General features: G+C 41.1%; 1 protein-coding gene across 2 annotated transcripts in view; it reads left to right on the top strand.

Annotated features, from left to right (window-relative positions):
* ANKRD29 (ankyrin repeat domain 29) overlaps window positions 1-24159 on the top strand; it is a 35351-nt gene extending 11192 nt beyond the window's left edge. Inside the window, exons 5-10 of one of the 2 annotated variants that reach the window (XM_009563250.2) lie at window positions 5243-5341; window positions 8230-8328; window positions 13947-14045; window positions 14493-14588; window positions 15662-15760; window positions 17299-24159. In XM_009563250.2, the coding sequence (XP_009561545.1) occupies window positions 5243-5341; window positions 8230-8328; window positions 13947-14045; window positions 14493-14588; window positions 15662-15760; window positions 17299-17382 (576 nt within the window). In that variant the 3' untranslated portion in view covers window positions 17383-24159. The remainder of the gene's footprint in view (window positions 1-5242; window positions 5342-8229; window positions 8329-13946; window positions 14046-14492; window positions 14589-15661; window positions 15761-17298) is intronic. The other variant, XM_054060237.1, reaches the window with a different exon arrangement.
* Window positions 24160-24540: the final 381 nt, after the last annotated feature.

Raw genomic sequence — 24540 nt, forward strand, 5'->3', positions numbered from 1 at the left:
CCTTCTACTATGTTTTTGTATCAGTTCAATTTTCTGGTTTAATAATGTGGTTTTCATAGCTTGGAATTATTCCATCTGACCTTCGTTCTGTTAACAGGTGACTAAGATAACAGGCTCCTTAACGCCTCCCCCACCCCCAAACCCCAGAAACAATATAATTGACAAAATATCTTTCCAGGTCAGAGATAAGGCATTTTCTGATTAAAGCACTCAGCTGGAAGCAGGGCTGGAAAAGATATGGCCAATCCTGGCTGTTTTTAAAGGGCACTGCAAAATTAATCTATTTGCGAAGTACTTTCTGTTATAAATGAAGACATGGAGTCGAAATAAGAAAACAAATTGAATGTATCCTAGGAAACAGAGACTTTAAAGCAAGGAAATGCAAAGCCCAACATCTTTTTTATTTCGTGTACCTCTCTGTAAATTGCGATGAGTACAGGTATTACTCATGTCGGAGACTGCTGAACCATCTTAATACAGGCTTTCAATTCTTGTTACCCCTTGTAGAATTAAAGTTGATATTCACCACAGCAGGCAAAGCAAACATTCTAAAGTAGTGTAATATAGTAATTAGCAATAATGCTGATGTCCCACACCTTTGTTCCTCAAATGGCATAAGACTTCTATATAGCATTTTAAATATCTCATTGCCTTTTATGTGAGTCTGGATTTAAATGCTCACTTCAGTAACATCTGTTTCAGTAGGCTGATAAGTTTTCAATGGGACATCTGAATGCATAGTTCAACAACATGGCAAAGAAACATTTCTCATTACTCCATGGATTAGACGTTCTTGGTTTCCACGGTGTAAAAAGTCATCATAAAACACTATTGTAATGAATAGCTACAATATTACTTCTACTGATATTTTATTACTAGATTCTTTCTCAGGACAGCCCCTCAGCTGCATTGTCATCAGTACAGACACAATTAGTTCCAAATCTGTCTGTCAGAGAACAGTTGATGGTTGAAGGCATAGCTGGATATATGTATCTTTCTAACATATCAATAATCCATTTTGCCATTTGATTACGTTTTGCCTTTGGCAACATTCAGTGAGAAATGTCTTTGGAGTATCTGTTGTACACACTTATTTTAAAAAATTGCCTTTTTATACTTACCATGTTATGTAGTGAAGAATACAATGGTGGTTTTGATTAAGTATTAAGATGTGACTGGATGTTCCGCAAACCATGGAAAATAAATCTACCTAAATAAATGCAAATCTATGAGAAAGAAATATTCCTGAAGAGATTTGTTCTAACATACTCTTTTACATATTATTTTTCCTAACTATTTGTTTTACCTGTCAGAACAAGAAGGTGTCTCTCCACATGGCAGAGGGGTTGGAACTAGATGATCTTCAAGGTCTCTTCCAACCCTAACCATTCTATGATTCTATGATTCTGTGTTTTAAGGAGAACAAATAGTACTATTGAAGGCTATTATATATTTATTATAAAATGCATATTATTCAATAATATCATCATAAAGTGTCCTGAGTTGGAAGGGACCCACAGGAATCATCAAGTCAAACACTGTCCCAGTCTGGCATTCTTAGAAGTATGCATCATAAATTGAAACATGTTCTCTTTTCTTACTCTGAGACATAAGCATGGAGGTTCTTAAAAGGTTTTGCATGGTGACGCGTCTTCCGAGCAGTACTGCAGGTCAAACAGTATGTCAGAGGCTATTTTTCAGCATGTAGTGATTGCAGAAAATCAGCTCCTCTCCCTTGTCTTATATTTCAGAGATGGCAAAACACCATATGATTCTAAGCCACTTTCAGGCGATGATGACAGAGATGAAGGAAGAGGTAGACAGATAGGCAGGGAAGTATATAGCAGGTAGCTTGATCTTAGGTGCTGCTGTTCTGAGTGCTTACATGAGAGATGGCCAACTACTGTATGTGCCACCAATAGGGAGGACAGACTAGAGGGGGATAAGAAAAATAGTTTTAGAGAAAGAATTGCAGAGGTAGTTGAGAGAACTGGTTCCTATCTGAGTTGGAAGGGTTTGCAGTGAATGTTTAATAGAAGCTGTGTTGTGTTAGGAAAACAGGATATGAGAAAGAAAGAAAGAAAGAAAGAAAGAAAGAAAGAAAGAAAGAAAGAAAGAAAGAAAGAAAGAAAGAAAGAAAGAAAGAAAGAAAGACAAGACTAAGTGCCTTCTCTCAGCTGCACCATTAGCCTCCCGCTCACTGTGGCCCTCAAAGTGCCTCTGTGGTTGCTCACATGTCCCTGCTCTTACTTGCTGCCCTGCTCAGAGTTTCCAGGAAGGCAGCCAGCACTAAAGATGCTGGTTCAGCTTTTTACTCGACTCAATTGAAGCCAAAAAGGAAAGAAGGAATCACATGGCTGAAAGCAACTTTCATTTACTTCCTTTATTTACCCCTATATATGGCACGTGCCTTCCCAATGACCTTGGGAAGGGGTCAAATCTTTGGGGTCTCCAGCTAGAGTGTGCTGGAGGAAAGGCTTGTGTGCTGGCAAAAAGGGAAGAAAGTGTAAGAGAAAGCAAGATGGAAGCCCTATAGCAGTGGGAGGGGGCTGAGTTTTTCTCCTCCTAAGAAACCGTGGACCTGCACACTACTTGACAATTCCTCAATTTAACTGAGAGCCGTCTTACAGCATGCTCTTTTCAATGAAAAAGCTTTCTGGTCCCATCTTCCCTTTTCTTACAGGAAGACCTATCTTTTTATCACAACGTTCAAATGAATCTCTGTGTCTTCTTTTGAATGTATTCAGCTTTATAGGAGACACAGTAGAGCAGGTCTCAGACCCCACTTGTCTTCCTGATCAGGGTCCAAATCTTTGAGGCAAGGAGTCGTTACCCACTTCTTTCTGGCCCAGTGAATATTTGATTCAGAGTGGGCAGCTGGAACAGGTGACAAACAAATGTGGGTTTTTTTCTAATCCCTAGATTCTGATCAGGGCAATCAAAGAAACTTGGTCACTCTAGTCTGAAAGATTTAAATCATATATTTTGGAAATGTGTTATTCGTTTAAAAATGTATCTGTCTAGAACTGTTCATTGGATTCAACCAAACACTTGACCAAACACTTGGTCAAGATGCCCATTTTTGAGACACTTAGACAAATCTTGCAGGAGTGCCTCCCTTCTTAAACCTCAAGCTGTGACATCTCCCAAGGTGCAATCACACAGTTGTCCTCCTAATGCTGAGTGTCAGCTCCACTGTGTTAAGTGTCATTAGCTATGCAGGCCTGCCTTTTATTTGGGACCTGTCATTTGGTTCCCTCCAGAAATTATATTAATAACCAAATAATCTTCTTAAGATAACAGGAGCCTGTTAGGAACACAAGAATTTCAGAAAATGAACCCCAGACCATAAGGCAGTAAACAAACTATTCCCATATACAGCTGAGTGGGTCTATTTACCCACCATACAGGGAACCTCAATATTTTTAAGCTTCCTAAAGCTCGTCCTTCCCTGCCTCTCCACAGAGAACCTCCAATCTGGATAGCACAATTTCTTTCTTAGTTCACTATCTTTTCTCTCACAGTTTCCTTCAGGGAAAGAGTCTTAAAAATGTCTGGTTTTTGTTTGTAGCCCTTTTGTTCTGGTAACTCACTGCTCAAGCAAAATGGCTTTCAACTGGTTGGAGACAGGAAATAGGTTTCACGAAGCTATTAGCTTTTGCCATTGTCTTTTAAGTGTGTATAAGCTGTTTTTTAATCCAGGAACCATTGTGGTTGCTTTTATGTTTTGTTCCAGCAGTTCCCATTAAATTAGGGTAGTTTAATTTGACAGGAAAGTCTAATGACTCATTGTAGCTATAGAATAACTTAATTCCACTGACCTGATTACATGCTGTGTTTACTCAAATAATCTAGAATTACTATGTAATTCTCAGATTGTCACATAACGGCTTCACATCTGTGATTTTGCTAACACAGGTCTTGTTTGCTTTTCAGTATCACAGGAAGGAAGGGTGAATGTGAGGTTTTGAGAGTAGCTACTGACAGTCCCTTTGGGTTAGTTCAGTCATGTCAGAGCTTGAGTTTTCATGAGATTATTATAGGCATGAAATAGCAACACAGATTAATAAATTTGATTGGCACTCCCTGTTATAAAAGATTCATTTGGCCATTCAAGCTGTAACTTCTCTTGTGGATATCTGTCTGTGTGGAAAATTTCAGACAAAACTTTGGAGCTGTTTCAGAGGACACGTCTGAGGGAAAACAATCCCTGCTCACATTAATAACAGCTCTAGAAACCATTTGTCTGAAATACTTTAGATAGTTTATCTTGTGGAAGAGGAGATTGAGACTGGGAGAAAGCAGGGAAGGAGAGAGATGATCTCTGGTGTGAATGACTTGGAGTGTGATGGCACAGTGCCATAACAGGCAGAAGATAAGAACTTCCTTTCTGTATCAGTATCAGAAATAAAGGTAGTTTTGGAGTTGGGCACAGTGCATTTAACAAGATGTCAAGACTCACATTTGTTATCTTAGTTGTTTCAGCTGGCTTGGAGTCAATTGCCAGTGACACTGATGTGTTCCTCTTCTCAGATGGCTTCCAAGGGAGCATCTATACAGACAGGATTTGATCCATGTGCATAAGTCTCCCTTTAGTGGTGATCTGCAGTAACTATAATCACCTTGTACTGCTCCTACCTGCAGGGATCGCTTCTTCAACGAAAGTAATGGGGCTTTCACCGATGGTCATGGGTTTGGTCTGATGCACACCTCCCTAGCTAGCTACCATGTTTGCAAATGCATCCTCCCTACTCTTCTTCATGCCAGCAATCAACAGTTGAGAAGCAGGACACAACAGGGCATGAGATTCTCGACAAAGAAGAGTAGATGATTGTTAGGCTTTGGAGCAGGGGAAAGGTGCGCTGTCCTTCAACTGGCGGAAGAGCTTGGCAGGGGAGGGTTATTTGGCAGTAAAGGGAAAAGACATGGAGGAGCTTGGAGTTGTGAAGGGAATGAAGATCCTAGTGGGAAGGCAGAAGACGAGGACAAAAGCAGGGTTTTCTTGGTTCCTGTCTCTCACTAAGAATCCTCAGGGGAAGAACGTTTATAGTAACAAAGACACCTTTAAAGGTTTGTGGGGCGAGACTTGGCACTAAAATTATAAAAGATTCGATAGCTGATCACTACAGAACTGCTGTGAGCCAAAGTCTGAAGACATCAGTATTTGCCTACAGTTTATGGCCATGTTCAGTCCAGCACATGCCCTTTCACCTGACTGTACACATTTTTTCCTTTTTCACAGGATGGAGGTACTGCTCTTCTAGCTGCTTGTCAGTACGGGCATGCAAAAGTAGTGGACACTCTCCTGAAGCATGGTGCCAACATTCATGATCAACTTTATGTGAGTTATTTGACACAGATAATATTGACAAAACTGGTGGTGGAACAAATATGCTGTTGGTTGGACAGGAGCGGATACTCTGGCTCCAGCACAGAGAAGCATTTGCCAAATGTTGTGGTTTTCTAGTACTCTACTCCTCTAGGATGTGAATTTTGTTAACTGTCTGCTTTTTGTGGACCTGGGAGAAGTACCACAAAATCAGACAAGATGATTTGGCTGCTTTTCGGTTCGTTATCTGTATAAAGGATATGTACCAAATATTGATCAGGTATGTGCTATCCACTACCCTTGAAGAAATGAACGTGTTATGTTCTACCATGATTTGCATTGCAGACAGATGAGTGAACAGCTGTAAAGCCACTGACACACTAGAGAATCAGTTCATCGATTTTCTGCCAGGAAGAGTAGTAAAAGCTGTGTTGTCTTTAATTTTTATTTTTTAAAAAAATATCAGTTAAAATTACATAGTTTTGTATTTGTACATCTCTACCTTGTCAGTGCTTTGGGCAAAGAATGGTTGAAATGGGTGAACTGACATTGTTTAGTTGACTTTTCAAAAGGCTGGATCAAGCAAGTGACAGAGACACAAATAAGTTGAGCTTTTCAGTATTCAACAGTGATGAGTAGCAGATATTTCCTCCAGAGCACTCAAGACTGACAAAAAGGAAGTTGTTCACCAGGCATATATGATGTTTTTCAGCTCTTTCTAGGGGGGGTGGATCTGCAGGATGCTGTCACACTCAGCTCCCATGAATGTGTGTGGGAGCCGAGGGCTGGTGACGGTAGAACCACACTGATGCTAGGAGCTGTGCTCTGGTCACACAGGACATCCTCACCTCTCTGCTGCCCTCACCCTGCATTTATAATGAAGGGTGTCCCACCCTTGCTGCTGTGCAAGTAGCGATTGCCTTTCTAATCTGAGGGCAGTGATTCATATCCCCGCGTGGTAATCCCAGGGGTTACCACTCGGTTTAAAAATAACCACGCTGCCACACCTGCAGACACTTACTAGAAATGAAAGCAGTAAATGAAATTCCTTCTTGTTTCTCCTGGAAATGGGCAATATTTGCCATTGAATTTAGAGATGTGTTTTTATTGCTCACAACCATTTGGCAAAACCAGTCAGAAATAGCTTAATAAAATAAGTCTACAATCTCTTCAAACCAAGAATTAGCCTGGCTTATTTTGTTGGACATTGCCAAGCTGCATCTGCAAAGTGATATCTGGCTGGCAGTTCCACTGGCGAACAACCAACTTGGAGGGATTAGTCCTCCCCAAAACATCAAGATAAACATTTTAATCTTAAATTGACTCACGTGAGGGGTGCAGGAGAAGATGGGATAATACCCTAGCTAAACATTATTTTTTCCAGAAATATGTTAGAGCCTCAAACCAGCTTTTTCATTACAGCATCAACTCAAATCAAGTACAAAAAACTACTAATTCTAAAAATGTTTGGGGGATAAGAAACACAAGCTTCTGTATCTTGATTGATGGCACAATGCAAAGCTATTTTAATATTAGAAAACCTTGTTTACTTTCTAAATGGATGTATTCTTACTGTACCCATCTCTGGAGGAAATCTGCAAAGGACCTGATACCATCACCCTATTTCATATACTCGCATAGCAACCAGAGAAAACAGCCCCTCAGAGGGCCTGGTGGTGTGCATTTGTAGTCCCAGCAGATACTTCTGTTGTTTATCAGGGCATTTGTCTTGAAATCAAGGTCAAACATTTTCAGTTGAGTCCCTGGGGCACTATATTCAGCTCATGCTTCATTAAGTCTGTGCTGGGTTTTGCAAGAAGAGCGGTAGCTAAGCAGGATCTCTTGGCAGACAACAGCATTTGGTCCCAACATATGGATATACCAACAAGGTCAACAACAAGCTTCCACTGAAATACCCTGTATTTTGTGATAAGCACACTCATGAGTTAGCATGAGATGTGTACTTGCACGTCTGAGATGTAGTGAAGGAGTTCATTCTTGTCTCTAAACTAAAAGAGTCTCCCTTCCTGGGAAAATTGGCCCTAGCATGCTCTGTGCTGAGTGCTGTGGATAGAGGATGGGTAAACACCTGTCCCACCCTCAATGCAGACTTCCACTTCTAGATGGTTGGATTGATTATAAGGCTGTTTGGAAGTTTTTCATCAAGAAGCTTAATGAAATATGACTTAATTTTTTTCTAAGAAAGATATTTCTGTAAAGTCAAATTCTGAGAACATATGCATATGAAAGACATACTGAGGAAAATTAAAATCCTGTATTTGTTCACAATTTGTTCTTTCACAAACTTCTTGCATGAAAATGCTGGTTTCTGATAGGTCTATGAGATACTCTGTCTTGCATGAGCTACTTTTACATTATTACATAGGTGAAGCCTCTTCTACAAGATGTGCCAGACGGTGGCATGGTAGTTGCTAGGGTGGCACATTAGTATGGCACAGTGCTTACTCCTTCAGCCCCAAGGGCAGACTTCAGTGCTGGAGTCTTCAGTCTTGCAAAGTACTTGAACATGTTTTCACCCTGTGCCTATGTAGGAGAACACTCCGCTTGAATGTATAAAAGCTACACAAACCTCTATTGCTATACAGGAATGAATTTCTCGTTGTGAAGATTGGTGCTTCAATGAACTAGTCTCCTAGTATTCCAGACCCAAGATTTAATGCTTGGTTTGATATATGATGGGAGCCAGTACTCCTGCATCCTGAATGAAAATGTTACCGTAGATTCTTATGAACTAGACTTTGGCTTTCAGTAATTATTTCCTGGGCATGAGTGTGTCTCTGCTGTTGGCATTGTGCCTTAAAAATGAGAACTTGATTCAGTTTGGTTTGGTTTTGTGTAGAGAAATGGCACAGTGTATCTGTGGATGTATTTGTTCTTAGGATGGAGCTTCTGCAATTTTCCTTGCGGCACAAGGAGGCTATTTAGATGTCATTCGATTGCTGCTTTCTTCTGGAGCAAAGGTTAACCAGCCACGGCAGGTAAGCAAAACACTTCAGGGCAAAGCTGGGGTCTAAATTTTTGTAGTTATGAAAAATTAGCACTGGAATTTTCCCTGGGCATAAGATTCTCATGGAGGTGTTTCACTGGGAGGCAGATTGTGGCTGTGCCTTCATTTGTGTTTTAGTTCAGATTGGTAATGTGGTTTTGAGGCAAGTACCCCAGTCATTTCTGCTTGCATTAAAACTAAATTGTTTCTGGAAGAAGTGAAACTAGAAGTTCTGTTCTAGGCCTGTACCAGTTGTGATTACACCCTAAAGCAGATTAAACCGCTGACTGATTGTTGGAACCACATGCATATTTGGGCCAGGGACCACTGAACTAAACTAAAGCAAATCCCTCCAGCTGTATATAATGTTGATGTAAGGGACTTGCACAACCTTTTGCAACTACTGATATGTCATACCAAGTTGCTTCCGAAGGTCTACTACAACCTACTACATCCATAATTCTTTTTTAAATCCCTGGAAAACCTTTTGCAAACCTGGTTACTCTAATGGTAGACACTACTAAATTTCATATATTGAAATCACTAAGACTTTGGTCTGGAAGCTGATTTTTGACAAAAGCTTTTACTGTTACTTTATTTTTTGTCTTACTTTGAGTCATCCCTGTGCACTCTGAAACTCGAGCATGAGTGTTACCTTCCTCTCTAGATGTTCTTGATACATGTGGAAAGCCTTGCTGATCCCATTTCCAGCTAGTTCCTCTAGTGGGCCTGATCCTGCAAACACATATGACCAGTTGCAACCATAAGCGTGGAATTGTCTCCTCTGTAGGCAGTGAGTCTGCTGTTTGATCATTGAATTGTATGCATGAGCTAGATTTGTAGCTGTTTCAGAGGTCCTTGCTAGGGGGCTAAGGGCTAGAACCACCTTGCATCAGTGTATGATGGTGTTAGGTAAGGGTGGAAGAGACTTCCTCGGTGTTAAACTAACTATGACATATGTAAGCATACATAGTGTACAAAGACATATATAAAAGCTCTCTTGGCTTCCCCAAAATCAGTGCTTAAACAGCATGTTTAGATGCTGCTTTGAGCAGCCAGATGTGAGAGTTGCACGGCTTAACTTTACTTCCGGCACCTAGAAATACCTGGTTAGACAGGAGTTTGATAGGAGTCTTTGCGTGCTAAGAGAGAGCCTCCCCTGTGGTCTGCTGAAACCCTACAAGGCAAGGTAGGTGTCCTGGGTCTTCAACTGCATGTATTAAATTGATGGGACAAGGTCCTCTCCTTACAGTCAGTCATGTCTGTCTGCCAGGTGGCTGTGATCACTGACTGCAGCAAGTTAGAAATCATCAGTTGAGAGCATATGAATGTGAAAACTCCAGTAACAGTGGACAACATGGAATGTGACAAGGTTTGCTAGGTATTTTCAGTTTTTCCTTTCACCAACACCAAAAAGAGCCTGACAAATCATAGCCTGGCAACAGAGATTGATCTGTACGGCTTCTGCTGCTTCTGTAGATCTGCACAGCCTTCCTGCTGCTTCTGCAGTGTAGGGAAACTGGGCACATAGCATTTTATGTGCCCAAACTAAAGTAGTTTTCCTGCTGCCTCTTCCCCCACCTCTCCAGCACCAGAGCTGTGCTGGCAGCTACTCCCTGGACTGATGTTTTAGTTGCTCCTAGGCTCTGACTCAACACTGTCTCCCAAGATCAAGATCTAAGAAATGTTGTTAAAATCTTTAATTAATGCAGTCTAAAAGATCACTGTAGAAGGACAGACAAAGGTAGGCATTAATGCCTTTTGTGTGTCAAAATAAAGCTCGAGAGCCTTAGATTTAGCTGCACCGTGTTGCCATAAAAAAAATGCATACTGCTAAGCATAATTATAATGCCCCAGCTAATTCTTACTGACAATATATTTTTAGCTCTCTAATCCAATTTCTACAAGACAATGTTTCATGGGGCATTTTTATATCTCAGTGGAAGCAAAGATTTCATTCTGTGAATGCCCCTCCTAGCTCTTTTTCATCTCCGGCAGGATGGGCTTACTTTACTTCAGAGTACCTCCGATCCCTGCTAAGATTATGCCTGGATAAGTCTGTGGCATCCGTATTTGGGCCCATTGTAATCTGAAACACTTACTTAACACATGGAACGTTTTTACTGTTTAATTAGTAAAGTAATGGTTGGATGGACTTCAGTCTCTTTCTTACTAACAAACAAATTTGTACTTTGTTCAAAGGTGGTGTGTTGGTCATGAGGAATGTGGCTCTAAATGGGGCGGTGATGCCAGATGACTCTTACTGTCAGTTACAGACTACATTGCTGTTACTGCTGTAGGAAACTTTTCTAAGCAACATAACATTGAACAGAGAGCTGCAGAGTGCCAGGTGTGAGTTCATGCTTCTTCTTCCTCATGGTGTCCGGGCTTTCCTCTCTGCCCTGAGAATTTAGGGGCTTAGTTCATGTGCGTAAGCATGTGCATCTGCCTTGTATGTCTGCTCCTGTTGCTGCAGTGGATACTGGTTCGCTTTCGTTCTCATGTCCCATCTCCCAATCCCATGGGAGTGCTGCTGACACTGTAAAGCATCTCAGATGGTGCTAGCTGTTGTGTGCAGACCCCTCAGCTCAGCTCTCACAGGACCAAATAGTGAAGCTTCCTGGCAAGTTTCTTCCCTGGCAATATGATTTCTCTTGGAATTTAGGTGCCTTCTGTTCTTTCTGACATTGTGAAGCTGGGTAGGAATTCTATTGTCATCTTTTTGTCTAGACAGAGCTGAGGTAGAATCTGAAGCCTGATACGGGGAGATTTTTCTTTGCATCTCCAGCTCAAAAACAAAGCAAGATTATCCACCAATGAATTTTAAACTGTTTTGGTAGCCTCAGCGTCCTTTAGTCTGACTGGATAAGCAGATGCAGAATACTCTGAAAATTAATGTTTTTTCTTAACACATACGGGTAGACAGCAAATCTATATGGAGTGTAGACTTCAGACAAGCAAGCAATTTATTATTAGCAAGAATTCAGCTGGTGTAGTGGAGCAAGTGGACTGACGGGCAGAACGCTTGAGAAGATGATGCTGAGTAGCTTCAGAGTAGGGGCTCTCTGACCCTGGAAGTCCCTACTGGGAGTTCAAGGGGTATTTCGCCTCCCAACCTATTCTGGCCCTTTCTAAAGCTCTAAGCCACAAGCAAACATTGAGATTCAAAGCTACAAATCAAAGTCATTAGTTAATGCATAAGAGAAAGAGCATCAGAAATTTTGTTCAGGGTATATTTGGAACTACTGGCTGCTGAATATGAAATGTAGCCCGTATATACTAGTTTGTCAGCAAATATGGGAATAAGCACAGCTTAAAAACATATGGGATATTTAACATTGTTGTAGGAATGTAGTGATCTGCAGTCTGCTGTGTGGGCAGAGGGACGAGGAAAGGAAAATAGTTTTTGAACTACATCTCTCCCTGTTCTGACTTTCTTCCTGATTCATCTCCAAGCCCCAATATCTGTCTACAGTGGTATTCCCCTGTGGCCTCTTAGTACAGTCTCTTTAGCACCATACACCAATGTGAAAATGGTCAGAAGTCTCATCTACTCCAAATAAACATTACACATGTGTGCATAAACCTGCATATTAGCTGTTTGCTTAAGAGAGAGAAGCTGACCATAGTCAATGTGAGCCTACCACCAACTTCATCTTTCTTCTCTTCAGGCTAAGTCCTCCAAGACAATCACTCTTTTTCACAATGTATTTTTGCTCTTAGCCTATAACCGACATTCTCAGGATGTTGTCTAACAGCAATACTACTAAGGGCAGTTAATGATAACAGTGGTGTTGCCCAACATTTCTATTTCCTTCCGCTCCTTTACCGTGAGTAAAAGAAAGTTGCTGTGTTCCCCATGCTTGCATTCTTGTGTAAATAGAAGGATGGATTTGCACAGCAGTGGTTCTTCATGCAGATTAAATTGTGGAGGCTGCTCTCAGCTTATTTTCCAAGTTTTATAGGCTTTTTCAATACCCCTGTTGCTATTTTCTAGAGCCCTCTGGTGGGGGGAGATTAGAAAAGATACAACGTGCCAGTTTAGTGTTAGGGAAAACTATAAATTGGAAAGGAACAGTTTTTGCCACCATGCTAACATCACATAAGTTGTATAGAAGAGAGCCTTTGTTAATTTTTAATCACAAAGAACACTCATTTTATTAACAGGATATTTACTAGAATGAGCTCAGTAACTAATTTCAATGAGTCAATTTACAGACAAATTACACGAGTGGGCTAAGATCCTGTTCCTCACAATTTGAGAAGTCTGAAGAGCTCAGGATGTGCATTTGCTCTTTCTCAGAATCTGAAAAAGGGAATCCCAGAATATTAGAGCTAAGGCAAAAATAACTTTTCTATTTCTTCCAAAGGATTAAGTCACTAGGCCATAGGAAGCTGAGAACTGGTTCAACATTGTTTTTTGGATAACATGAGCAAGTCATATGAATCTTCAGTTGGCACTGAGGAGAGAGATTGCTTCTCTGATCAAGGAGGAAATATCTTATTTGAAGCAAATAGGTGTTTTCTTCCGAAACTTCTCATTAAGGCTCTTTTGGAAACGCCAGTATATTTTGTCTTCCTTTTCCCTGCCAAGTCTTCAGGGTGCTGAGGGTGGCGTGGGAGCCTGGCAAGCACAGAAGACAGAAGCAGTCACCCTGCTATGTGAGGCCCTGCTTTTATGTTAAAAATCCATCCAGGCAAAGCCTTTTGTTCAGGGCCCACGAGAATCAGTTTGGCACCACGTAATTGCTGGAATCCTAATGTAGTCTGGAGAATCAGGCCATTTAAAAGCAAAAGGAGGAAATGACACAAAACTAAATTCTAATTGCAGTGAGAAATAGTTTTCATGCTTCAACTCATCTTTGTCTTTGGGATGAAAATCCATCACAAAGTATAGCTTATTCTAAATGTGCATTTTATTTTCTGAGTTTTTCTGCTCAAATAATGATTGCAGAAGACAATTTTTGCAGGCCAGGTTGTTGTATGCTGAATTCCTTGATAATTGCCTTGTTTTCTAGTGGAGTTCTTGGAGACAAAATTTGTTTAATGCTCGCCATCACTGTAAGGCAGGATGTTTTTACCAGATTCTCTGAGGGTGGGTAATGTAACTTAATATTGAAAGTTGATGATTATCTTGCGTTGCTCTTTAGCTTCCACAAACAACTTCCACTCTGTATGTACAGAGACCCACCTGCAGAATTTGCCCATGCATGCTGAGATTTACCTCTATCTTCAGTCACGTCTAGCCACCTGGAATTCAAAGTACACAGGATATCTTTGGCCTTTACATGTCAGGCTTCTCCATGTATTTTAGGCACAGCTGGTAAGTGAAAAATGGCTTTAACCGTCCACAGAGCAATGCATATTTCAGGCCAACTGTGCAAGAGAAAGCAGCTAAGAGTGGCTCTACAACACAGCTGGGGTGATTCTGAGTTGATACACTGAGTTCTCACGTGCTTTTGGAAGCAACTCTGCGTATGTCTGTCTGTGATGCAGGATTTAATTGAGGAACTAAAGTACGTCCGTTTCAGTAGGCAAACTTGGGCAATAAAGTAATGTGGAGCTCAAGATCTCAAAGTGAAAATGTTAGCAGTCTTGTTTTGTTTGCAGGATGGGACGGCTCCCTTGTGGATTGCATCGCAGATGGGTCACAGTGAAGTGGTGCGAGTAATGCTGCTTCGGGGAGCTGAGCGAGATGCTGCGCGGGATGTGAGTAGCGCTTCTTCTTGCGCTCTATCTGCAGCTTAATGTCTTGTAGCTTTTTTTGAGGCTGCAAGCCTGCCTGAATGTATCTAGTGTCCCCAGAATCTGTCCTGACTGCCAGGCTGTAAGGAGCACCATGGGCTCCTTTTTCCCTCTTGTGCTTGGGACAGCTTCCCAGAGGGACCTTCTGGAATAAGGGAATGGAAATGCCCATATCAGTGAGAGACAAAGGTGATACAGATTTCATTGGTTCATTTCACCCTGAAGTTTTCACCTGCCAGAGGAACAATCCTTCAGGATCCCTAAAACCAGCAGCATATGCTGTGAAGGTGCCTTCTCAGACACAGTGAGCAGAGGAGACCCTCCTCTCAGAGGTGACATTTCCCTTTAGCTGAGGGGAATGCAGGTAAATTATTGGAAACAAATGAAATTACCTTCCTCTCTCTTTTAAAGGATGGTACAACTGCTTTACTGAAGGCTGCTATTAAAGGGTACAACAATGTGATAGAAGAGTTGCTGAAATTCTCCCCCACGCTTGGCCTACTGAAGGTTAGTAGTGAAACACATAGGTTTTTAGGCAGCAACTCAAGAAGGCAAAGAGTCTGGTTAAAGACCTGACATTTGTGACTATGCCAGTGGAAGATGATAAGGATCTGGAGCCCCCAAAAAGAGAGAAATGAAATTATTTTACTTAGCCTTTAATGCCACACACAAACAAATCTTTTCAAATGAAACTGTGAATTTGATTTTTGGAGTGGGGAAGCACATTGTGTCGTAGAAAGAATTCTCCTGCTTTTCATCATCTGATTGTATTTCTACAGTAAATGGATTGCTCTCAATAGTGCCATTTTTAACATTACACCCTGCCCTCTGTTGCATTTAGTTGGCAAAATTGTATCCTAAGAGATCTGCTGTGAGCAGATTCTCTGCCTTATTTTGTTTCCTTCTGAATTAAAAAAGTGACTTGAAATATAACAGATATTTGGAAGCTGCTTTTTAACAGCTGACTTAATTTTCTGTGCCTATAAATCACATACTTTTATAGCTTCTACTCTTGCAACTAATAGGCAATTTTGATGTACTTGAAAATCCAGGTGGCATTAACTTAGTTGTTAATTACAAGTATGAAATAGCTTCCAGACTGATTTGAACTGTCAGTTTGCAGCCCCAAAGAAAAGGCCAGACAGAAAAAAAGATCACCATTCAGCTGTCTGACATTGAGATCATTAATCATCAGAGAAAGAAGACAAAATGCACAGATGGTTTCCATTACTGTTTGTACTTCTGTTTCACTTACTCGTGGCTGATTTTGCCAAGCAGAAGCAAGTGCTGTGTTCATTTCACCTCTAATCTATTGACAAGGGTAGTTTTTAAAAGGAAATATTGCTGTGGTAAAGTGAACTCGACTCTCTTTATTATAAAAGCATCTAAAATTACCTCCTCCATAGCTCGCTAGCCTGTCAGCTCCCTGTCTAAAATCAGACCCTACACCCTTGATGACTTTGTCTCTTCTGTGTTACTTCTTTCTTATTTGTAGGTTTGTTCTTTGCAAACATTTGTATTTCACTGCCTTTTGATTGGTTCCCATGCACAGTACAAACATCTCCACTGGTATTTTCTAGAATGGAACATCTGCTCTCCATGCAGCTGTCCTGAGTGGCAATGTGAAGACAGTGGCACTGCTCCTCGAAGCAGGAGCAGACCCATGCCTAAGGAACAAGGTACATCCTGGCATGCCGTCCCCGGTGGAGCCATGTGTTTGACGAGGGTGGCAGCATCCCACACTTCTGTGTTGGTCCATGCTTGCTTCTTGATCCTCTGCTGCAGCACCACCATTTGGTCCATTTGTTTCTGTATACAAGTATCCATAAGGGTGGTAGGCAGTGCCACTGGTGATGCTGGTACTTGTGAAGTTACATCAGTCTAAGAATAACCAAACCATGTGCTCACTGACTTGAGCAGCACAGATTAAATTGTTACTATAACTAGTCATGGGCTAGCTAGGCTGCATTTTAGGGCAACAGTAATCTGTTACTGTTTTGATAAGTCCTAAGTTATATTCATATCTCTAGCCAGATGTGTAAGGAGGATATTTCTGCTGCAAGAGCAATGTGTATCTGGGTGCCTTCGATAAGAAAATTCGGTTAGAATTCAGCACATAGCTAATACAAAAAATATATCCCAAATTAAATACCTCTTTCCCATATCTTACTGTAAATCTGTTAATTTATTGAAACATTTCCATATTCTTTTTGTAACAGCAACTTTTATGCAGAAAACTTGTCTTAGTTTTATTCTGTAGTGTGTTCTAACATTACTTTTTTGGTAACTTCCATGAAAATGTCTTCCTCTGAGTTGTGTTTATGAATTATTTGCTGCTAGTATTTGATATCTAGCTGCGTTTGTTAAGCTGTGAACGGGTGGTCTGGTATTTACTTCTGGTTTATGACTGAGAGAACGAAAGTTTGCAATACAAGTAATACAGCACATACCTTCTAGAAGTTTTGAGCATTTAACATAAAAGTGCCTGCTATTTCCGAGTCATTCCACTTGAAGGCAGCAGAGTTAACGCCTCTCATACACTACTTAGTGTGAAAAAGCATTTTGTTTAGATACAAACAATAGATTTTTTTGCTGTTGGTGGTGGTTTGCAACAGGAGGGTGTGCAGCACAAGAAAGTCTGTGACTCTAACCTCTCTTACTGATTTTTTTTTTTTTGAATAATACACAATTTGGCACAACAGAGTACATTTGCAGGACAGAGTTACTGATTTTCAGAAGCAACTTCATTATAAATTCTTTGTGCTACCAACATTGTATGTATTAAATACAGAAGACCAGACTGATGCTCTATTTCCAGTCCTACAGTATAGCACTGACTATTTTATAGCGATTAAAATCTTTCTTTGGATTTTTATGGACTTAAAAATCTGCCTCATCTCCCCCCAAAAATCAGAAGGTATGCTCTCTATTACTTCTATGGCAGAATCACAGGGAACCCAAGGGGTACTATTTAGTCTGGACAGTCAGCACAAAATAAGCTGACCACTTCAAATCCCATGCTGGGATTATTTTGAAGACTAAAGTGAGACTTGCACACTGGAAGGTGGTTTCTTAAGATATCTCCAGCAGTGGTGAAGATAACACTGGAATAAACATATCATTATAATACCCAGCACCATCTCCTTTAGAGCTTAATGCTTTTAAATTGCGGTATGGAAATATTAATTTTTGCTAACCTGAAGGGCCTTTGTTCCAGGCAAATGAACTACCAGAGGAACTAACAAAAAATGAACGCATCCTCCGACTCCTCCGCATGAAGGAGAAGCAAAGGAAAAGCTAATGCAGTCCAGTAGTGAATGTATTTTGATGGAGATGTGCCCTGACTGCAACGGCATGATAGTAAATCTAGGTTGCCCAAGAAGGGCTTGTTGGAACAGTTTACAGAACTGATTAGCCTCTCTAGTACACACTCCCTGAAAGCATGGCGCCCTTGCCGCAGCGTCACCATGGGCTAGAGCCTCCGCCTGGCATTGCCGAATGCAGAAGGACTGCAATGAGAGCAGGATTTGACCTGGGATCTGCGTTTGCACTGCAGCCCTGCCTGTACTCCAGGATCCCACTGGTCTCAGCACTGACGTTTGACCCCGCACGCCCAAGTGCTCCTGCCGTTTCAGACATACGTCCCCATATTGGCATGGCCACACACCTGTAATGGGTGCCTTGGAGTGCCCACGTGGGTCTGGAGCACTCAGCCCTTGTGCCAAAAGGACGCCCGGATCTCACAACTGTTTGGGCACAGATAGTCTTGGAGCAGTCTCACCATTCTGCTGCCCTGCCTTCACTGGCAGAGCTAGTTCTGACCATTCCTGTCTACCTCCAAGTGTCCCATGGGGCTACCTGCACCATCACAACAGGAAAAGTCCTCCTGCCAGGCCAGAGCTTTGGTAACATTTTGGCTGCTACAAAAAGCTCCATAAAAATTATCCAGAGCACTACAAACTATGCCTAAAGCTACCAACCAAACAATGAGCAGGGAGATGTCCTTCTCAGTTATAATGTCTTGATCTGTTAATCTGTTCAGCGACAGAAACACAGTGGAGCATTTGGTAGCATTTTGCAATGCTACACAGTGCTATGGGAATCCGTCCCCAGCTCTACAGTCTACGTACATGCATTTTTGTAGGCAGCAGAGGATGTATTTCTGAGCCTACCAGCCAGAGTGTGTTATTCACTAGGTCAAGTACATCAGAAATTTAGCTGTTGGGCACAACAGCACAGACACTATATAAGTGGTATACTTATGTCTTGCACACGCATGTATGTGATGCTATGGTATGTTTAGTACCCACAGCTACTATGCAATGCACTTGTTCCCCAGGTCTTTAACGGGAGTTAAGGGAGAAGTGCACAGTGTACAGGTGTTTCAACAGCTGGTAAGAGGGTTACACATAGCCACACTTGAACAGACCCACTAATTAACATAGCCATGGAAAGTCAACTCTCAACAGCAATTTTGGTCTTTGTTGTGGTTGAGACACTTAGACACGTACTAGTGCCTGGGTGGGGAAGGCAATGCAAGTTGTAGATGGTTTGTGAAGAGATATGTTTTAACCTTAACGCTGTAAGACAATCCATGAAAACCCAGTCATTTTTGTAGTATAAACAGTATATACTGTTAGCTGCAAACACTTTAGAGATTATTTTACAGTGAGTTGAGGTATGAAGTTACTTCAGTCCATAAATCCAGGCACTTCACCTGCCCTCAAACCTTGGCAAATTACTGAAAAAATGCTTTAGAAGTTGAAGACGGAGAAGATTGTAAGGAAACAAAGTATTTCCTACTTAAAAAAACTCTGCCTAGGATTCAGCTGAACTGTTGCACTTTTGCTTTGGTGAGTTAAGAAAAAAAAGAACAACTTTTAGTGAGCTAGCACAAATGAATGTAGTTTACTTAGTGCAAATTAGCCATATATATTACCAAATCATAAAGTGATCATTTTTGTGAGTAAGTTAGGTAAGAAGTCAGGCTTCTGGTGAAGAAAACAGAAGTAAGTTAATACCTTTAATTGCAAATTGCTATTCAATTTCTATTCAGCATTAGAAATGAAAGCTTTAAGTTTTCCAACAATATAAGAAGACACCAGAAGAATCCATTTGTTTAGGTAATTCATGCTGCTGTATTTTCAAATTTTAAATAATGTTGTGCCTAACAAAAACTTGCAGACAAACTGGTGCAGAACCAAAGAATTATGCAAGATGTTTAGAGGATGATTGTATCTGGGGTTAAGTTCTGCGAAAAACTGAAAAATACTGAGCATGCAGAAATCTCAAGAGCCTTATTGGGAACTTTAGTTGCACAACATTGTGTGGAACTGGACTCTAACTTGTTTAACAAGCAATGCTGGAGAGGATAGGTTTATTTGGAGCCCTCAGTGGCTTGAAGGTGAACATCTTGTTTCGGAGAACACTAGAGAGACTCTAGGAAGCCTAGCCTCAATCCTTCTCCCTAAAGTTTCTTCAGATCAACAGCTGGGAACAACCACACTCTTAAGATGAAAAGCCCTTTCACAGTTGTAAAGAAGCAAGGTAATCATTAGAAGATTTTCAGTAGCCATATTAGGTGAGCAAGAAATACTTTTAATATCAGACAGGCTGTAGTCTTCCTAAAAATTGTGAAAGTATCCACTGTCAGTGATGGTCTCCTGTTTTTTCCTGATGGCAGAGCATGGGAGAGAGGACAGGATGAGTGGTCCTGTGACAGGTGAAGTAGGCAAGCTGAGACAATAACATACAGGTGTCCAGTATCTGCAAGTGGCCTCTCCTTTCTTCCTGACATATTTTCTTGTGAGAGTGGTCTCATGCAATGAGGGCACCTACTCAGCAGAGAGCTTCTCCTTGAACTATACCTGTCCATGGGGTAATTTATGTTTGCTCATCATTTAGAACAGGACTTTGCAAGTCTTGTGGCCAGCTACCTTCGTGATGAGCCACTGCAGCCAAGGCTATCATGCAACAGCTGAAGATCACCTGGGATACCACATCCCATAGAGCATCTGCTGACCTTCCTCTTAGAGGATGCAGCTACCAGGTCCTCTTTTTTTGATCAATTATGGGGTATAACTGGCTTTTCTTATTTCTAAACAAAATTTGAAATGTAGGGCTCATGCAGGTTGAAGGGAGAGCCTCGTAACTCCCTTCTTGCTCTCATTTAGTGCTGGCTGATACAGCACACAGGCTCTATGGGGCTCTGTGGCAGAGAACTGGCAGCAAAGCCTTTCTGTGTCACATTCAGGCTGAAGTTGAATCCACCTTCAGCAAAGACACTATTCAGCCAACCCGGGTTTTATAGGCATGGAAACCTTCCTGTTCAGAGCATATTTCATCTCAGAGCCTTTGGAGAGAGTGCTGGGTTTAGTTTTGTGTTCCCTCTAACCACAAGGTGCTTATTCTGCCTGTAGATGGGCTGGAAAGTTGCAATACTGTTTCTCACCATGCAATTAACCTTTTCACAAAACAACCTTAATAATTCTTAGTTATTTACGTATCTGCTGTTTTATCTTTAAAGTGCTCGGTAAACACTGCTGTGGTTGGTTTGTTGTTCTAAAACGGAAACCTGTTTTCCCTTTGTGGCTGAAGTGATTTACTAGTATTGACAGTAGTCCTTTGCATAGTTGTCGTGCCTTCTGTGCAATGTTTTCTGTGCTCTGCGGATGCTATTACCTTTGTAAGTTCCAAAATGCACTGCTGACAGAAACAGGCAAATAGATTATTTCATTCACACACCAGTGAAATACAGCAGCTGTTCATCAGCTTGTGTCAACAGAAAAGAGTAAATTTAGACTAGAAATTAAGGGGCACAAAATCCACTTCATAGATGGCAGGATGAAGGTAGGTACCATGTAACGATGTGAAATAAAACTGGAACAAGATGACAGGCCAAACTGGGTTTGGAGTTGGATTTTAGAGTTGCTTTTCCCCCAGAATTGCCATATATATATATATCTCCATCTTACACCTCAAAGAAATGAGCCTAACTAGCACAGTGCTATTAGGCTTGTCTCTCTGCACATTCAGATCCAGGGGCCCAGCCTGCTGTCCTCGGAACCTGGGATTTAGGCAGGTGCTATAGCCTGGTCACTTCCTGTCATCTGCAAGAGAGTACAAAGGATGTGCAACCAAGAGCAGGCTACACAAATGAGTAAAAGAAAAGCATAAGGCATCTTTATTTTACTTCATTAATATCAAGCCATTGTAGGAGGGGGTTGAGCACAAGGAAAAGCCCACTGGGTGTAGAGAAAAGTGGCATTCTAGTGACATGGTAGTGGTGTAGCCTCAGAGGTCCTAAATGCAAGGAGCTCTTCATTTAAGTTGTCCCAATGTGCAAGGACATCTATTTAATAATGATATAAAAGGTAATGTTGTACCTCCTGACTTGCACGTGCTGTTCTTCCCTTGGAGCAAAACCATCTCACGATTGATCCACCCACCTTTGTTTAGCTAAGAAGAGCTAGGAGGATTAGAGCACTAGATCAAACAGCTGCAGGTCATATGTAATGCACTTTAACAACAATGATTATTTGTCTCAGAGTCAGAGCCTAACTGCAAGAATCACTCATGCTTCTTTATTCAGCCAGTTATGGTGACTATTGGGAAATCCATAAGCAAACCAAATCTTGTGTTGTCTCAGAAATTTCAGAATTTTTCAGAAAATGAGGTAGCACAAACCACAGCCCATTGGTACTTCACTTAATATGAACATTGAACAGACAAAATACTGCCTTTGTCTGGAACGCTTGAGTCAACAGTGTTAAAATGTTAACGTTTGCATGAGTCCAACCAAAGATTATACACAAGGCACTTTTTCCCAGCAATGGAATATTGTTCTGCATACACGGGACTAAATGGAGTTGTGCCTTCTCACAACAGCTCTGAAACTGGGTCTTTGGGAAGCCATGAAAGTTTCATACTTTTCTGAATTCCACAATTTGTTTTGACCTGCCCCTTTATGCATTTCATAAAACCTATGTAAATTTATGTAACTCCCTGTAAGACTAATATGCTGCAACAGGAATGTTGCTTTGCTAAAAAACATTTTTCCATACTATCATTTCAATAAAAAATAATATACTACTCAGATTATCTTGCCTGTGTACTTCAATATTTCTTTTCCTTCTTCTGTATTCTACTCTTTCTCTTTGTAGAATACCAGACTTAATTTCCTATTTCTGTAAAGACCATTTGGTTTATTCCGTTTGATTGATTAGATTTCTATTATTTTCCAGGTCTTTACAGACAAGATAACATTCACAAAATGAATTAAGCCAATGCCTTGGCTGGAGAAACAGGAAAACTTAATTTAGCATGACATAACAAGGTTTGTTTCAAAGATCCAGACATCACTGAGAGACTCCTCTTGACATTAACATCCATTAGGTCAGCTCTGAAGGGAAGATTATAAATACCAACATAGGAACCAAAGGAAAAGCATTATACTTTTATTCAGTTAGTCAAACATGTCTTGGTAGTTTTGTTATTATTCCTAAATGTGAAACTGGCTTTTAAACTGATCTGACCTACTACAGTTAAAAATATGTCTATACCCTGTTAAAATGGTTATTGTGGTATGCAGTGGATAATGTGCTTTATAAAAGGGGAAAAGAGTCTACATGGAAAACCTTATTTATTTGCCTTGTATTTGACATTGCAGGCTTTTTGCCTTATTCCTACAAATTTCTGTTGTGATGAGCTACATTTTGAATAATCATCAAAGCTTCCTACAGCCACAACTCAGTATAGCATCTCCGTCTATTCAGAAAACATTAAGAGAAAGCTTTGTGACTTGCTCATGGCCTAATTCACTACAAAGGATGACTTCTGCTAGAGGAACTCTCCTTAATTTTTCACTTGAAAGCATAACAAAAGTGTCAAGAGCCTGAAGCTAAACAAATTTAAACTTCACGTTGTGGATTTTCAAGAGTGAGGATAATTATCTATTGAAATAATTTGCTGAGGTGATTCCTTCATCATTTGAGTTAAAAAAAAAATAAAATTACTTTTCAGCCTGAAAGATGCATTTCCCCTGAAACATACTGTGTTTGATGGAGGAACTACTGCATGAAATTATATGATATGTAGGAACCAACATGATCATAATAGCCACCTTGATCTTAAAATATATTAATCAATACATTTTTTGCTTTATCTCCTCAGTGATTTAAAGAGGTGCTAACTCTCTTGAGATCACTAACAAGATCATATGCCTAGCAACTGTGGCTGTAGCTGCACAGCAAGATGAAAACTGAGACACATACCTGAGTTGTCTCTAAATAATCCATTTTGCTCTCACAGTGTTGACAAGGCATTTTAACTGGACTAATGCTACAAAATGCTAATGCTACTGAACTAACCTACAAAACAGACCTGAAACAGACTACAATTTTAGATGTTATACACAGATGTGTTCTTGTGTGGTATATATGTATACTTGTATGCATACATACTTCATATCCAGAGTATGGGTACAGGCTTCTATAATCCCCTTGGAAAAGTGATACCAGAGCCTCATGGTCAGTTTGTCCAGACTACATCGAATGAAATATTCCACTTTCTGAAGACTCCCAGGAACAGCCCATGCAGGTTTTTCCTTGACCATGCTACTGCATCGGACCCTACTCACTGGGACAAACTTACAGAACTCATAAAATGTCTTCAAGTCACACAACAGACTGGTTGTTCCGCAGGTGAATTATGGCTCATAAACCTGGATCCGGTTCCTCCTGTCAAGTCAGATTTTGGTAGTGTCCTCAGGGACTCCTCTGTGACAGTTCTGCCCATATTTTCTACTTTGACAGCAAAACCTGAGTTACCAAGCGGCAGCATGGGGCTTACAGGAGCTCAGTAAATGAACATCACACACAAAATCACCAGGTTGGAAAGGACCCACTGGATCATCGAGTCCAACCATTCCTAACACTCCCTAAACCATGTCCCTAAGCACTTCATCCACCCGTTCCTTAAACACCTCCAGGGAAGGTGACTCGACCACCTCCCTGGGCAGCCTGTTCCAGTGCCCAATGACTCTTTCTGTGAAGAATTTTTTTTCTGATATCCAACCTGAACCTCCCCTGGCGGAGCTTCAGGCCATTCCCTCTTGTCCTGTCCCCTGTCACTCGAGAGAAGAGGCCAGCTCCCTCCTCTCCACAACCTCCTTTTAGGTAGTTGTAGAGAGTAATAAGGTCTCCCCTCAGCCTCCTCTTCTCCAGGCTAAACAACCCCAGCTCTCTCAGCCGCTCCTCGTAAGACTTGTTCTCCAGCCCCCTCACCAGTTTCGTTGCTCTTCTCTGGACACGCTCCAGAGCCTCAACATCCTTCTTGTGGTGAGGGGTCCAGAACTGAACACAGTACTCAAGGTGCGGTCTTACCAGTGCCGAGTACAGAGGGAGAATAACCTCCCTGGACCTGCTGGTCACACCATTTCTGATACAAGCCAAGATGCCGT

Source organism: Cuculus canorus, chromosome 2 (assembly GCF_017976375.1).
Source record: "Cuculus canorus isolate bCucCan1 chromosome 2, bCucCan1.pri, whole genome shotgun sequence".
In the NCBI taxonomy this organism is placed as follows: Eukaryota; Metazoa; Chordata; class Aves; order Cuculiformes; family Cuculidae; genus Cuculus; species Cuculus canorus.